At 34.6% G+C, this 12,442-nt stretch overlaps 1 protein-coding gene across 1 annotated transcript in view; it reads left to right on the plus strand.

Moving 5' to 3' along the window:
• Nucleotides 1-12,442, plus strand: part of ADGRV1 (adhesion G protein-coupled receptor V1) — a 519,907-nt gene that overhangs the window by 146,771 nt on the left and 360,694 nt on the right. Inside the window, exons 44-51 of the mRNA XM_053664484.1 lie at nucleotides 2,965-3,227; nucleotides 5,542-5,717; nucleotides 6,572-6,696; nucleotides 7,469-7,626; nucleotides 7,725-7,871; nucleotides 8,198-8,305; nucleotides 11,267-11,531; nucleotides 12,266-12,388. Coding sequence (XP_053520459.1) covers nucleotides 2,965-3,227; nucleotides 5,542-5,717; nucleotides 6,572-6,696; nucleotides 7,469-7,626; nucleotides 7,725-7,871; nucleotides 8,198-8,305; nucleotides 11,267-11,531; nucleotides 12,266-12,388 — 1,365 coding nt within the window. The remainder of the gene's footprint in view (nucleotides 1-2,964; nucleotides 3,228-5,541; nucleotides 5,718-6,571; nucleotides 6,697-7,468; nucleotides 7,627-7,724; nucleotides 7,872-8,197; nucleotides 8,306-11,266; nucleotides 11,532-12,265; nucleotides 12,389-12,442) is intronic.

Genomic DNA, 12,442 nt, shown 5'->3' on the forward strand with positions numbered 1-12,442 from the left:
TTCACTATTGTTAGCTATCATGCTGACTGCTTGGAGAAGATAAAAAAGAAAATGAGGAAACCTCATGGATACACAGAACTTTAGGGTTAGAAGGGCTCTAAAAAGTCACTTCATTCCCTTCCCGTGGTGATAGATAAGGCAGGTGGATTTAGAAGACTGAGTGTTGACTGACTCTTCTGTTTCAGCCAGTGGCTGAATATTCTTTGGGATGCCCCTTATTTAATTAACCTTGGTATTTCTAAGTTATTGTCCATTATATGAAAAACTGATTTGTAGTGAAAACCATGAAAGAGTTTTAGTAACCAAAGAACTGGATTTTGCTTTTATTGCCATGTTAAAATAAATGGATATTTCCAAGTCTCCAGAGCCTTTTTTTCTTGAGGCTATAGCCATTATTTTAAATTCAAAGAGTATATGTTCAAGATGAAATTATTTTGCCATAGAGCATAGTGGGTTGTGTGAGAAGAATGGTAGAATGGACATCATGCATTGGTTAAGAATCCTCTATGCATAAACAATAGAAAACCCAATTAAAACTGTCCAAAGACACTTTTGTTTTTCCTTCTTACCTTTGCAGTATTGGCTTTATCCCAGGGCTTATGTTACTTGTCACAAGATGCTCATCAGCATCATTCTTCTACATTCCATGTGATAGGAAAGAGAGCATTCAAAGTGAAGCATTCTAAAAACTCCTGATCCAGTTCCGATTGGAGTTACATAGGTTATATGCCTGCCACCATGGCTAGTAGGAAGGAGTGTGTTATTGGGCTCTCTTGTATTTACTTTATGCTTGTAATTTCCTGTCTTTGATTCAATCTTTATTGTATTTTTTCCATTACCACTTAGTGCTCTTATAGCCCCCCTCCCCCCAGCAGTGACCACACTGTTGTCCATGTCCATGAGTTCTTTTTCCTTTTTACTCAGTCCCTCCACCCTTTAACCGACCCCTCCCCACTAGCTGTCAACTGTTCTACATCTATCAGTCTGTCTGTTTTTCTTGTTTAAATATTTTAAAAATTCCTAAAAATAATAAGTGATTTAATAGTAGGTAATTTTTTTAACCATGCTCCATTAATTGACCTTTACACAGTTTCTAAACTTTTATAAAGTTTAAATCAATACCTTTGTATATAAATCTATGTATACGTTGGTAATTAAGATTATTGAGTACAGTGGATTTTGAGAGGAAAGATCACCAATCACCTTCATATTACCCACATCCAAAGGTGCATATAAAATTGTTATTTCTCCACATCCTCACCAGTAATCTCTTTGGTCTTTAATTTTTTAAACTAATTCTAATAAATGAAAAACATGTGGTTGTATTGTTCATTTTTCATTTCTTTGCTCATTAGTGACTATGACACTGGTTTCATTTCCTCGAAAGCAAACCAGAAACAAGGATTTGGATGGAAGTGAATTTATTTGGGAGGTGATCTTGGAAGCATAGCAAGAAATAAGTGAGACAGAGAAAGGAAACCTGAGCGATGTGCTGATGAATGGTACAGCTGTGGGCAACTGGGCTCAGTCCTGCTGTGGTCCTTGTTAGACAGGAATGGAACAATGCTCAGGGCTGTCCCACTGAGAAGGAAGGAAGCTGGGGTATTCGTTCACCATTTTCTGCCCCTCAGTGTTTGAGGATTTCTTTTGAGTGTGAAGTCTCCAGCAGTTCTAGCCTGATTCCTCTATGAGCTGATGCTGTCCTCACTTAGAGAGACCAGTGGGCATAGGGAACTGCTGAAGGTGACTCAAGAGTGGGCCAGGGTGGGGATATGTGAGCCACTGACAGCATCTGCCACTGTCATGCATTAACATCGTATAACCTTTTCATATAGTTGTTATGTAGTTTACTTTGATTCCTAGGTATTGTTGTCATGAATGAAGTCCCTTTTCTCTTACATTTTAATACATTATAGCTGATGATAGAGATATTATAATAATCTTTAAAAGTATTTGCTCTGAAGCAGACGCCCTAACTTTGAGCGGCTGTGCTGACACTAGCTAGTTTGTTGGCTTCTGTAAGTTACCTATGTGTGCATCAGTCATAGTTGAAATGGGAATAATAATAGTAACAACCATAGGATATTGTGAGAATTAAATGAACTAATACATATAAGGAATTTGTAAGTTCTCAGTAATATTAGTTGCTGTTTTAGTCATTATTCTTGATGACTTATTAGTCATCATTATTAGTGGTAGTGAAAAGTAAAAACTCTATTTTTGAAGACTACTCTGCTAATGTCTTGAACTCATGAGTATCCTAATAATTTTTTTCTCTTGCATTTTCCAAGAAGGCAATTGCGTCGTCTAGAAAACAGGAACAGTTCTGACTCTTCATTGTTTTTATTTTTTATTACTTAAAAAATTTTTATTGATTGATATTTTTTAGAGAAAGAAAGAAAAGCAGAGAGGGAGAAAGAAACATTGATTCACCGCCCCACTCATTTATGCACTCACTGGTGACTCTTGTCTGTGCCCTGAGTGGGATCAAACCCGCAACCTTGATGTGTCAGGACAATGCTCTAACCAACTGCACTACCTGGCCAGGGCTCTACTGCTTTTATGCCTGTAGCCTGGTTGACAGCTCCAGAACAATGATGACAGGCATCATTATCTTGTTTCTGTTTTTAGTGGCAATGCTTCTAATCTTTAACATTGTTTGTTATTTTCTATGGGCTCCTGAGAGATAATCACTTCATCAGGCTGAGCAAGCTGCCTTTCATTCTGAGATTACTGGAGTATCTTTATATCATAAATGCATATAAATTTTATTAAATGCTTAAAAAATTTCTTTGTTTCTTGACAATGGGAATGCTTAACATAACAATGTGGAGAAAAGAAATCTTGCTTTTAAGGTGATCTAGAGAAGAGTTGGCCTAGTTTAAATTGAAACATCCACACAGTTCTCAGCACTCATCAGCCATTCTATTTTCATTTATTATTTTAATATTTTTATTTTGACAGCCTTAATTACTGTCCTTGCTAATGATGATGGCCCTGGAGTTCTATCATTTAACAACAGTGAGCACTTTTTTCTGAGTGAGCCAACAGCTCTCTATGTACAGGAGAGTGTTGCAGTATTACACATCATTCGGGAGCCTGCACAGGGGCTGTTTGGAACTGTGACAGTTCAGTTCATCGTGACTGAAGTGAATTCTTCAGTGGAGTCTAAAGATCTCACTCCTTCCAAAGGCTATGTTGTTTTAGAAGAAGGTGTTCGATTCAAGGTACAGTATGAACCTTCACTGACAATGAATGATTATTTTTTATATGTACAAACTAGTATTATCTTAGAAAAGTATCCTAGGTCCTAAAGATTCTTTTTCTAAAGAATCTTTCCAGCATAGGTATTAGGTAAATATATAATTAAATCACTATATGGAAATATCATAGTGCTATAAAGTTTATAGAGTGCAACTAGAAAAATGTGCTCTGTTAATTAGGTATGTGCAAATTTGCAATGTGCAAGTAATAAAGTATATGTATTGCTATTTTAGATTTTAAGCATATTCAAATGCTTACTTCAATTTATTAATGTATAAACCATAAGCTAAAAGAAATCTAAATCATTCTTTGTAGTCATTAAGCCTCAGCACAATCATTCCATCTTGACATACTTTTGTTAAGCAAAACATAACTGCTTACTTCAGGCTGCTTGTTTCTGAAGCAAGTATCCTGTGTGACTGGGAATAGCTTATTGAAGAAAAAAATGCTGAATTTGGATTAATTATAAATGTGATCTATACTATCAGCAGTTTATCTTCAGGAAGCTCTTTTCCTATATATTATTAATTTTGTTTCTGTTACTAAACTTTATTTTGAAAATACTTAGCTAGTTTGAAAACTTAGCTAGTTTAAGTTTAAAATAGCTAATTGCATTAGTTTAACACATTTTTTAGGCTAGCTATATAATGAAGTATGATCACTCCAAAATAATGTGTTTTAAACTATTCCATCTAAAAACAGTCCATCCAATAATTAAATAATTTTATCTATGATTAGTTTGTGTAAATTTGAACAAATCTTGAAATGTACATTCATTTGCATGTTTAATTTTTTTATGTTTTTATAAATTTGGCAGCTTTTATTGATTTTTTCAAGGACACTTACATTTTGATACAGATATTAAAGAATATAAATTTGAAGTATTTTAATAATTTGCCATTGCTTTACATTCACAGGCTTTTTAAAAAATGTTTTAAGTTATATTAAAAGTTTAAAAGTATTTAAATTATTTCGATGTGGTGTTTTCTCAAAAGACTCTTTTTCATCATGTGTTTAAAAACCTTTCTGTTCATTAGGCAAATTAAGTGTTAAAGAAATTGAAATAAGTACGTTTTTCATTCAAACACACAGTGGCTATTTTCCACACATTTTGATTTTGAAATATAAACAATAAAATACACAAATCTTAAGTGTATGGCTTAATGATATTAAAAATATGTGTATGTCCATGTAACCACCACTCAAATTAGGATATTGAACATTATCATCACCGAAAAGTTTCTTGCTCTCCCCCCCGGGGGAAACTACTTTCTAATTTCTATCATTAAAGGCTCATTTTCCTGGTTTCTTTAACTTCATATAAGTAGATCATAGTGTATGTACTCTTTGGTGTCTGGCTTCTTTTGTGCTATGTAATTTTTGAGATCTGTGTAGTTGCCCATATTATCAGTTCGCTGGTTTTTTTTTAATTGCTAAGTAGCATTTCATGGAATAGACCACTATTTGTTTATCCATTCTCTTGTTGATGAACATTTGTTTTTTCTCATTTGGGCCTACAGTGGTTATAACTGGTTTTCAACAGTGAATCCTAGGCTACAATTGTGTAGCTAAAGCAGAATAAAGAATGAACAAAAATCAATATATAAAATTAATTTTGAACCTTAACATTTTTAAATGCCATAAATATTTCTTTTCAAAAAATGTTTATTGTATTTTCTATTACCATTTATCCCTCTTATACCCCCTTCCCCCCAACCCAGTCACTACACTGCTATGTCCATGAATCCTTGTTCCTTTTTGCTCCATCCTTCCATCCCCTAATTATCCCTGTGGTTGTCATCCTGCTCTCTTATCTATGAGTCTGTCTCTATTTTGCTTGGTAGTTCTGTTTGTTCATTAGATTCCACATATGAGTGAAAGCAGATGATATTTGTCTTTCTCTAACTGGTTTATTTCACTTAGCATAATGTTCTCCATAAACCATAACCAGGTTCATCCATGCTGTTGCAAAGGGTAAAATTTTCTTTTTTATGGCCAAGTAGTATTCCACTGTGTAAATGTCCCATAGTTGTTTTATCTACTCTTCTACATATACATATTTTTAGACACTTCAGTGCAATATATTACAGTGTTGAAAGTCTTGAACGTAGTAGCTAGAAATAATTGCAACTATCACATTATGAGGATCAGTATTAAAATTTAAGAATAGGTGATGTTTTCCGAAACATGTTATTATATTGTTAAAAATGTTTACTAGATTTCTCTGTTGTAGACATACTATATTTTAGTAACTTTATCTTTTGATTTTATTTTCAGGCCTTACACATCTCAGCTATATTAGACACGGAACCAGAAATGGATGAGCATTTTGTTTGCACCTTGTTTAATCCAACTGGAGGCGCTAGACTAGGGACACGTGTTCAAACCCTGATAACAGTTTTACAAAACCAGGCCCCTCTGGGACTATTCAGTATCTCTGCAGTTGCAAATAGGTATAGTTTATTCATAAGGAAGTTGCCACTTCTGAAGCTAATTAGGAAAATTTTTTTTCCTTTTCTTTTCTTTTAATTGTTCAAGTACAGTTAGAAAATATTTTTTGACATAAAGAAAATGCAGAAGGGGATTGATCTCTGACTTTCTTAAAGGGGTCTTTTAAAAAGAGCTCTAGCAGATAGACCAGAGAGGCCGTAGGTCCTCTCACATCAGGGACCATCAGAAATCTAGTCATGTCCAGCATAGTGATGTTATTAAAATTCTTAGTTTCTCAGAGTTTGTAATTGCAGGTAATGGCTTGTACTGCTTTCTTTTTTCAATATAGTTAAAAATGATAAATAATAAAAATTATTTTTAGTTACTCACACTAAATGAATGACTCTTAACATGTTAATATATTAACATGATTATGGCTTAAAATTCCCTCTAGAGGATGAAGATATTTATTTTCGATATCTTAAAAATATTTCATTAGATCTAGTTTTACTAATACACCAAGAATTCCTGACTTATTTTTTCCTGTAACATGTTTTTGGTTTATATGAGAAATAACAGTGTTTCATTTATCTTTTAGAATATGTAGCACAAAGGTACTGAAGTTACTGATTATCAGTGTTTTGTTATGATCCTAATATCAGAGTGTTATATTTATGCTTTTAAAAATATCTTCTTAAATGAATTTTTTGAGCTCTAGAGTCTAGTCTTACTGCTGTGTAAAATTTGTGGATGGATCTGACCTTGGCTAGTGTAAATTTAAAAATGTATTAAATATATTCTAGCAATGTGATATATATTTTAATATGTAGAAATTATGCTCTTTTTCTGCTTTCCATAATCTGTTTGTTTCCTTTAGAGCCACCTCTATAAGTATTGAAGAAGCCAACAGGACTGTGTATTTAAATGTTTCACGTACCAATGGCATTGATTTAGCTGTGAGTGTGGAGTGGGAGACAGTGTCTGAAACAGCCTTTGGCATGAGTACGTTTAATTTCTTATGAGAACAAAATTTCATAACCAAGAAAGATTGCATGTATGAGATTGACATATTCCCTGATGAATTCTATGTTATGGATCTGTTGGAAATTGGGAACAGATATCTAATTATTTTATTGCATCCACAAATATTTATTGAGTGCCTATTATGTGCCAAGCATGGGACTAAACTCACATAGATTAGAATTTAGGGGGGTGACGGAGATAAAACAAGCAAAAATCAGTGTGTAGTTTCAACTATACTGGATGTTTTAAAAGGGAAGTTCTTGGTGTTGTGAGAACCTAAATGAATGCTTCTCCGGTGTATCAAAATCTAAACTAAGGCAAAATGCTGAGTAGGGATTGACTGTGCAAAGACATACTTTGGAGGAACATGGAAGAAAAAGTGGGACGTGAATGAGGCAAAAGTCAAGTCATTAAAAAAAGCACATAAATGAAAAACTTCAGAGAGGACATTGGGTTGGAAACAAGGGGAGTGTTGAATTTGAAGAGTTAGATCAGGCTAGATCATTCAGGAGGTTGAAGAACATATTAAAGACATTTGTCTTAATTGCAGGTTAATGGGAAGCCTTCGAGGCCTTAGGCATTGGGGAGGGTTACTCTGCGTGTACGGCATAAGGTGGTGTGATCACGTTTGCACTTTGAAGATGTTCTCAGTGCCATGTCAAGAATGAGTTTCATTGTTTGAATAATAAATTAGAGTGGATAAACTTTGCAAGCATTTACACAGTAGTAAATTATGATTTATGTTTTTCAGGGGGAATGGATATTGTATTTTCCATATTTCAGAGTTTTTTTGATGTATCGGCTTCTGGCTGGTGTTTCTTTACTTTGGAAGATTCAGTATATGGTATAATGTTAAGAAAAATGTCCTCTACTCTTTACCGATGGCAAGGGGTTTTTATTCCACTTGAGGTAAAAGCATCACTTATTTTACAGTATACAAAATAAGATATACATGTAAATGTTGGATGCCTCATGAATTACTGTTATTCTTATTCCTTATTTTCTAGGATTTAAATATAGAAAATCCTAAAACTTGCAAGGCCTTTCATATTGGTCTTTCTCCCTACTTTGTGATCACTCATGAAAAAAGGAATGAACAAAAGCCTTCTGTTAACAGTGTGTATACATTCACATCTGGACTCAAATTATACCTGGTAAAAGAAACAACAAAAACTTTACTTTTTAATAGATTGCTTTATTTAAAAGGACAATTAGATTTGTAAGCTTGATCTAAGTGGAAGATGATGTATGTTCCATGCAAGTTGTTACACATTTGAGCAAAGGTGTTTTGGTCCAGGGGTATTTTCGTCTTTCTTGAAATGACCCCTAGATAGGCATATCTAGGGATCAGAATGATTTTTCAAGCTTTGAACTGTAAATACTAACTCATACTATTACTGTGTTACATATTACTAAAAGATCCTCTTTTAGCTGTATTCTACTTTAAATTTTTATTCTTACTGTTCTGTCTTCCTTGCAGGTACAAACAATAATTATTTCAGAAAGTTCTCAAGTAAGATATTTCACTTCAGACAGTCAAGATTATTTAATTGTTGCAAGTCAAAGGAATGATTCTGAATTAACACAGGTTTGATTCTTTTAAAATGAATTTTTATTCTTTTTAATATTAATACTGTAATTAAAGCTCATCAAAGATATAGTCTGTAGGTTTAATATAAAATAACACCATAATTTGGATTAAAAAATTAAAGTGGAATATAGATATTGATTAGTTACACTTAATTTTTAAACAGTTATGAGTTATACTATCTTCAAAAGCCAAAGTAAAGCAAGTATAATACAGAGCATTAACATTAAATTACTATTTAATTGAGGTGGAAAATGCTGTGGAGAAAAATCACACAACTAGACACACGGTATCGCTAAAAATTCATGACTTACATTGCCAAATGGGCACTCACCGTCACCCCCAAAATTTCATTTTTCTTTAGTAAACTATATCTCATAATCCTAAACATGCTTATTTATAATTATTGTCACTTCTCACACTTCCATACCTACTTCTCATCTCCTCACTTTCAGCTTATGATCTTGTTGAGACAAAAGTTACCAGAGGGGAGGTTACTGATCTTCCCAACACCAAATTCAGAAACCCTCTTGAAATCCAGTCACATTCTACCCTCCTGCTACCTGGGAGGGAGTGTTCTTCCCCTGAAAGCCAGGCTCCTCTTGTCGTGCCCCTCCTGCTTTCATAAGGCTTAGTTATCCCTTTATGTCTGCAATCACCAGCACCTCTCTCTATAGGATTGTTACAGTCGGCATGAATCCTGGACCTCCAAGCTTAAGAAGAGATTCCTCTCCTGGTCTCCTCCCCTTTCACTTTCTGTTTTGTCCCTTCCTTCTAGGTATCTTACTTTGAAGGAATTATCTACTTGCTTTGTCTTCACTTCCTCATGGTCACTGATGACAAGAGAGTTGCACATTCAGTGGATGGTTTTCTGTCATTTTATTATAGCGCTTCCCATCTCCAGGTGACAGCTTCCTCAGATTTAAAACATCTCTGTTCTCTTGATTTCTAAAAGAGATCAGGGTACCACATAGATTTTCTTTTAGTTTCTCTGTATCCTTCTCAGTTTCCATTGCCAGTTCCTCCTTCCTTTTCTGAACTTGGAGTTTTCCAGGTTCAGTTTTAGCTCAAATTTCTTTTTTATTTCTCTTCACTCTCTCTGGGTTTAAATATTAGCTATAGGGTTATGTCTTCCAAATTTATAGGTAAGTGTGCCTCTGTATGCCAGACTTAAGTATCTTACTGCTTATTGGCATCTCCACTTAAATGTATTTAAGGTATCGGAGACTTAGCATATTCCCACTGAACTTTGGATTTCCTTCATGAAACTTGTTCAGTGCTTGCTTTCATCTTAGGAAATAGCAACCTGGTAAATGTAATTGCTCTGGGACCTATCCTTCTTGATTACTCTTTTTTATTCACTAACATCTAATCTATTATTAAGCGTTTTTGATTATATCTTTCAATAATTGGGTACAGATATTTTTTTTTTGCCATCTCTGCTTCTTCTTCTCTAGTCCAGGCCCCCATCATTTCTCACCCACACTGTTAGAGTGGCTTCCAGGTAGTTTCTGAACTTCTCCCACCCATCAGACCCATTAGTCCCAATCCTCAGACCCATCTTCCATTAAGTAGCTGGAGTAATATTTTTTAAAGATTGTATTTACTTATTTTTAGAAGGGAAAGGAGAGAGAAGAGAGGGGAACACTAATGTGTGGTTACCTCATGTACACCCCCTACTGGGAACCTGGCCCACAATCTAGGCATGTGCCCTGACTGGGAATCAAACTGGCTACCCTTTGGTTCACAGGCCCACACTCAATCGATTGAGCCACACAAGCCAGGGCTAGAGTAATATTTTAAAACATTAATTAATATTGTGTTATCCCTCACTTTAAAACTGAAATGATTTCCGATTATACATAGTGTAAATCTATGTTCTTTAATGTGGACTGTAAGTAGGATAACCATATCTCCTTATTTGCCTGGTTGAATTATACCTGATATCCTGATATAATTACTAATATTGTCCCTTTCGCCCTCTCAGGGATCCCTGGGATAAATTATATGGTCACCCTAATGAAAGATGACTCGTGATCTTACCTCTCTAGCCTTACTGGTCTTCATTCCCCCAGCACTAGCAACTTCCCTCCTGTTGGAACAGTCTTCATTCAGATAATGACAAACTTTTTCTGCCTTGGACATTTTGTCATTCTCTATGTTGATTTCTCTAGTGCACCCATAATTCTCTATCACACCATTCCAATTGTTATTATCTTTAGCACTTATATCCATTTTATAGTCATACATTTATTTGATTATTGATGTGTTTGCCTTTTACTAATGCTTAATAACTAATGCTTGATATCCATAAAGGGAGGCATTACTCTGTACATATCTCCTAGCATAATGCCTGGCTCATATAAGGTTCCCAATTTTGAGTGAATAAAATAAAATTCTTTCTGAAAGAATTGTATGAAAAACCAGATAGAGTTGGGATTTTCTTTTAATTTTAAGTATAGTAACACTCACCCTGAAACCTTGAATGCGTTGCCACCTTTGGTACTAAAAATTTTAGGTGTTTCTCTTTATATTCTATTGCTCGAGCAGAAGGTAATGACTGAGATTACATCATCAGAAAGTTTTTATCCAGTTCTCAATTATTCATATTTAAATTAATTCTCTCCTATTTTTGGCTTTCCCTTCTCTTGCTATCACTGACCACTGCTCAAATGTCTACCTGAAACTCATTTATTTTCAAATAGCTTTGCTTTAAAATGCATTCTACGTGTATGTGCTCTCTCTCTCTTTCTCTTGCTTGCTTTCTTGCTCTCCCTCACACACTTATTTGCACACAGATAAAAAGAGGGAGAGAGCTTATTTTGCTATCTTTTCATTTATGAAGGTATCCTCCCAACTAAATTAAAGGGTTGAGGAGAATAAACACATGATATTGGTTAAATTCTCACAAATGCTCAGTGCCTAGTCATGAAGGATTTTGTATTTGAACATCTCCTGTAGGTCTTCAGATGGGATGGCAGCAGCTTCATGTTGCACCAGACACTCCCTGTGCGAGGAGTGCTGAGCATGTCCTTGTTCACCAGAGGAGGCTCCGTGTTTTTAGCCATTTCCCAAGCTCATGCCGGGCTCAATTCCCTTTTACTCAGATGGTCTGGCAGCACGTTTATTAACTTTCAAGAAGTGCCGATCAGTGGGACCACACAAGTCGAGGCCTTGATTTCAGGCGATGATATTTACTTACTTTTTGCCAAAACTGTGTCTCTAGGTAAGCAGATTTATTGTGTACAATGCATACATAGTTACTATCAAAATTATCTAGCATTCATATAATGTGCTCATAGGAAAATGCTCTTATAATAATTTTTAGCTTATTAATAGAATGTTTCTTGATGGATAGATATTGGCTGTCAGCTGCACATAGATTTTGCAGAAAAAAATTTAAGTGTTATGTCCATAATCTTGAAGTGTTCTGAACCACTGCTTTAAGATAGTAAAATAAAACTGGGGATGGGTGGGGAAACATGGACAGATCTCTGAAGAATTCTGTGAAGATCTTGCACCAAAGCATAAATAGGTAACTTTTTATTGGACTGTACTGGGAGTGCCCTGGGTAAGTTATAATAGTAATAAGTGCCTAACAGCTTTTGATAGACTTTAAAAATATTCATTGAATATTAATATGCTTTCTTTTGTTTAGTAGAACATTCATAAATAAAATCCCAACATTCCTGAAAAATAAAACATTTGTTGCTCTTCTTTTTTGATATCAGATCATGATTAGTGGTGAAGTATGTATATACTTCATGTAGTAATTGCACAAAGCCTTGAAGTGTTTTCTACTAAGTTGTATTTCTGTTAAACTATGTGAATTATGAGGAATGTCCTATTAAATTGTTTTTTCTCAATTAAATTTAATGTTTTGATTATAGTTTTACTATGTAGTTGTCATTTTTTTCTATAACTTTTGCCTTCAGTTTGACTTTTTTCCCCTTATTGTAGGAGGTCAGAATTCAATTGATATTTTCATCTGGGAGCCAGGACAGTCTTCTTTTAGATATTTTCAGTCTCTGGATTTTGCTGCTGTTAATAGGATTCACTCCTTCACACCAGCCTCAGGAATAGGTAAGGGCTTTTCAGCTGCTGACTACTCCTGAGGGCATTGTGGAAAGCTAGAAT

This window comes from Artibeus jamaicensis, unplaced genomic scaffold (assembly GCF_021234435.1).
Source record: "Artibeus jamaicensis isolate MK-2021 breed Jamaican fruit bat unplaced genomic scaffold, CSHL_Jam_final contig_373, whole genome shotgun sequence".
NCBI lineage: Eukaryota > Metazoa > Chordata > Mammalia > Chiroptera > Phyllostomidae > Artibeus > Artibeus jamaicensis.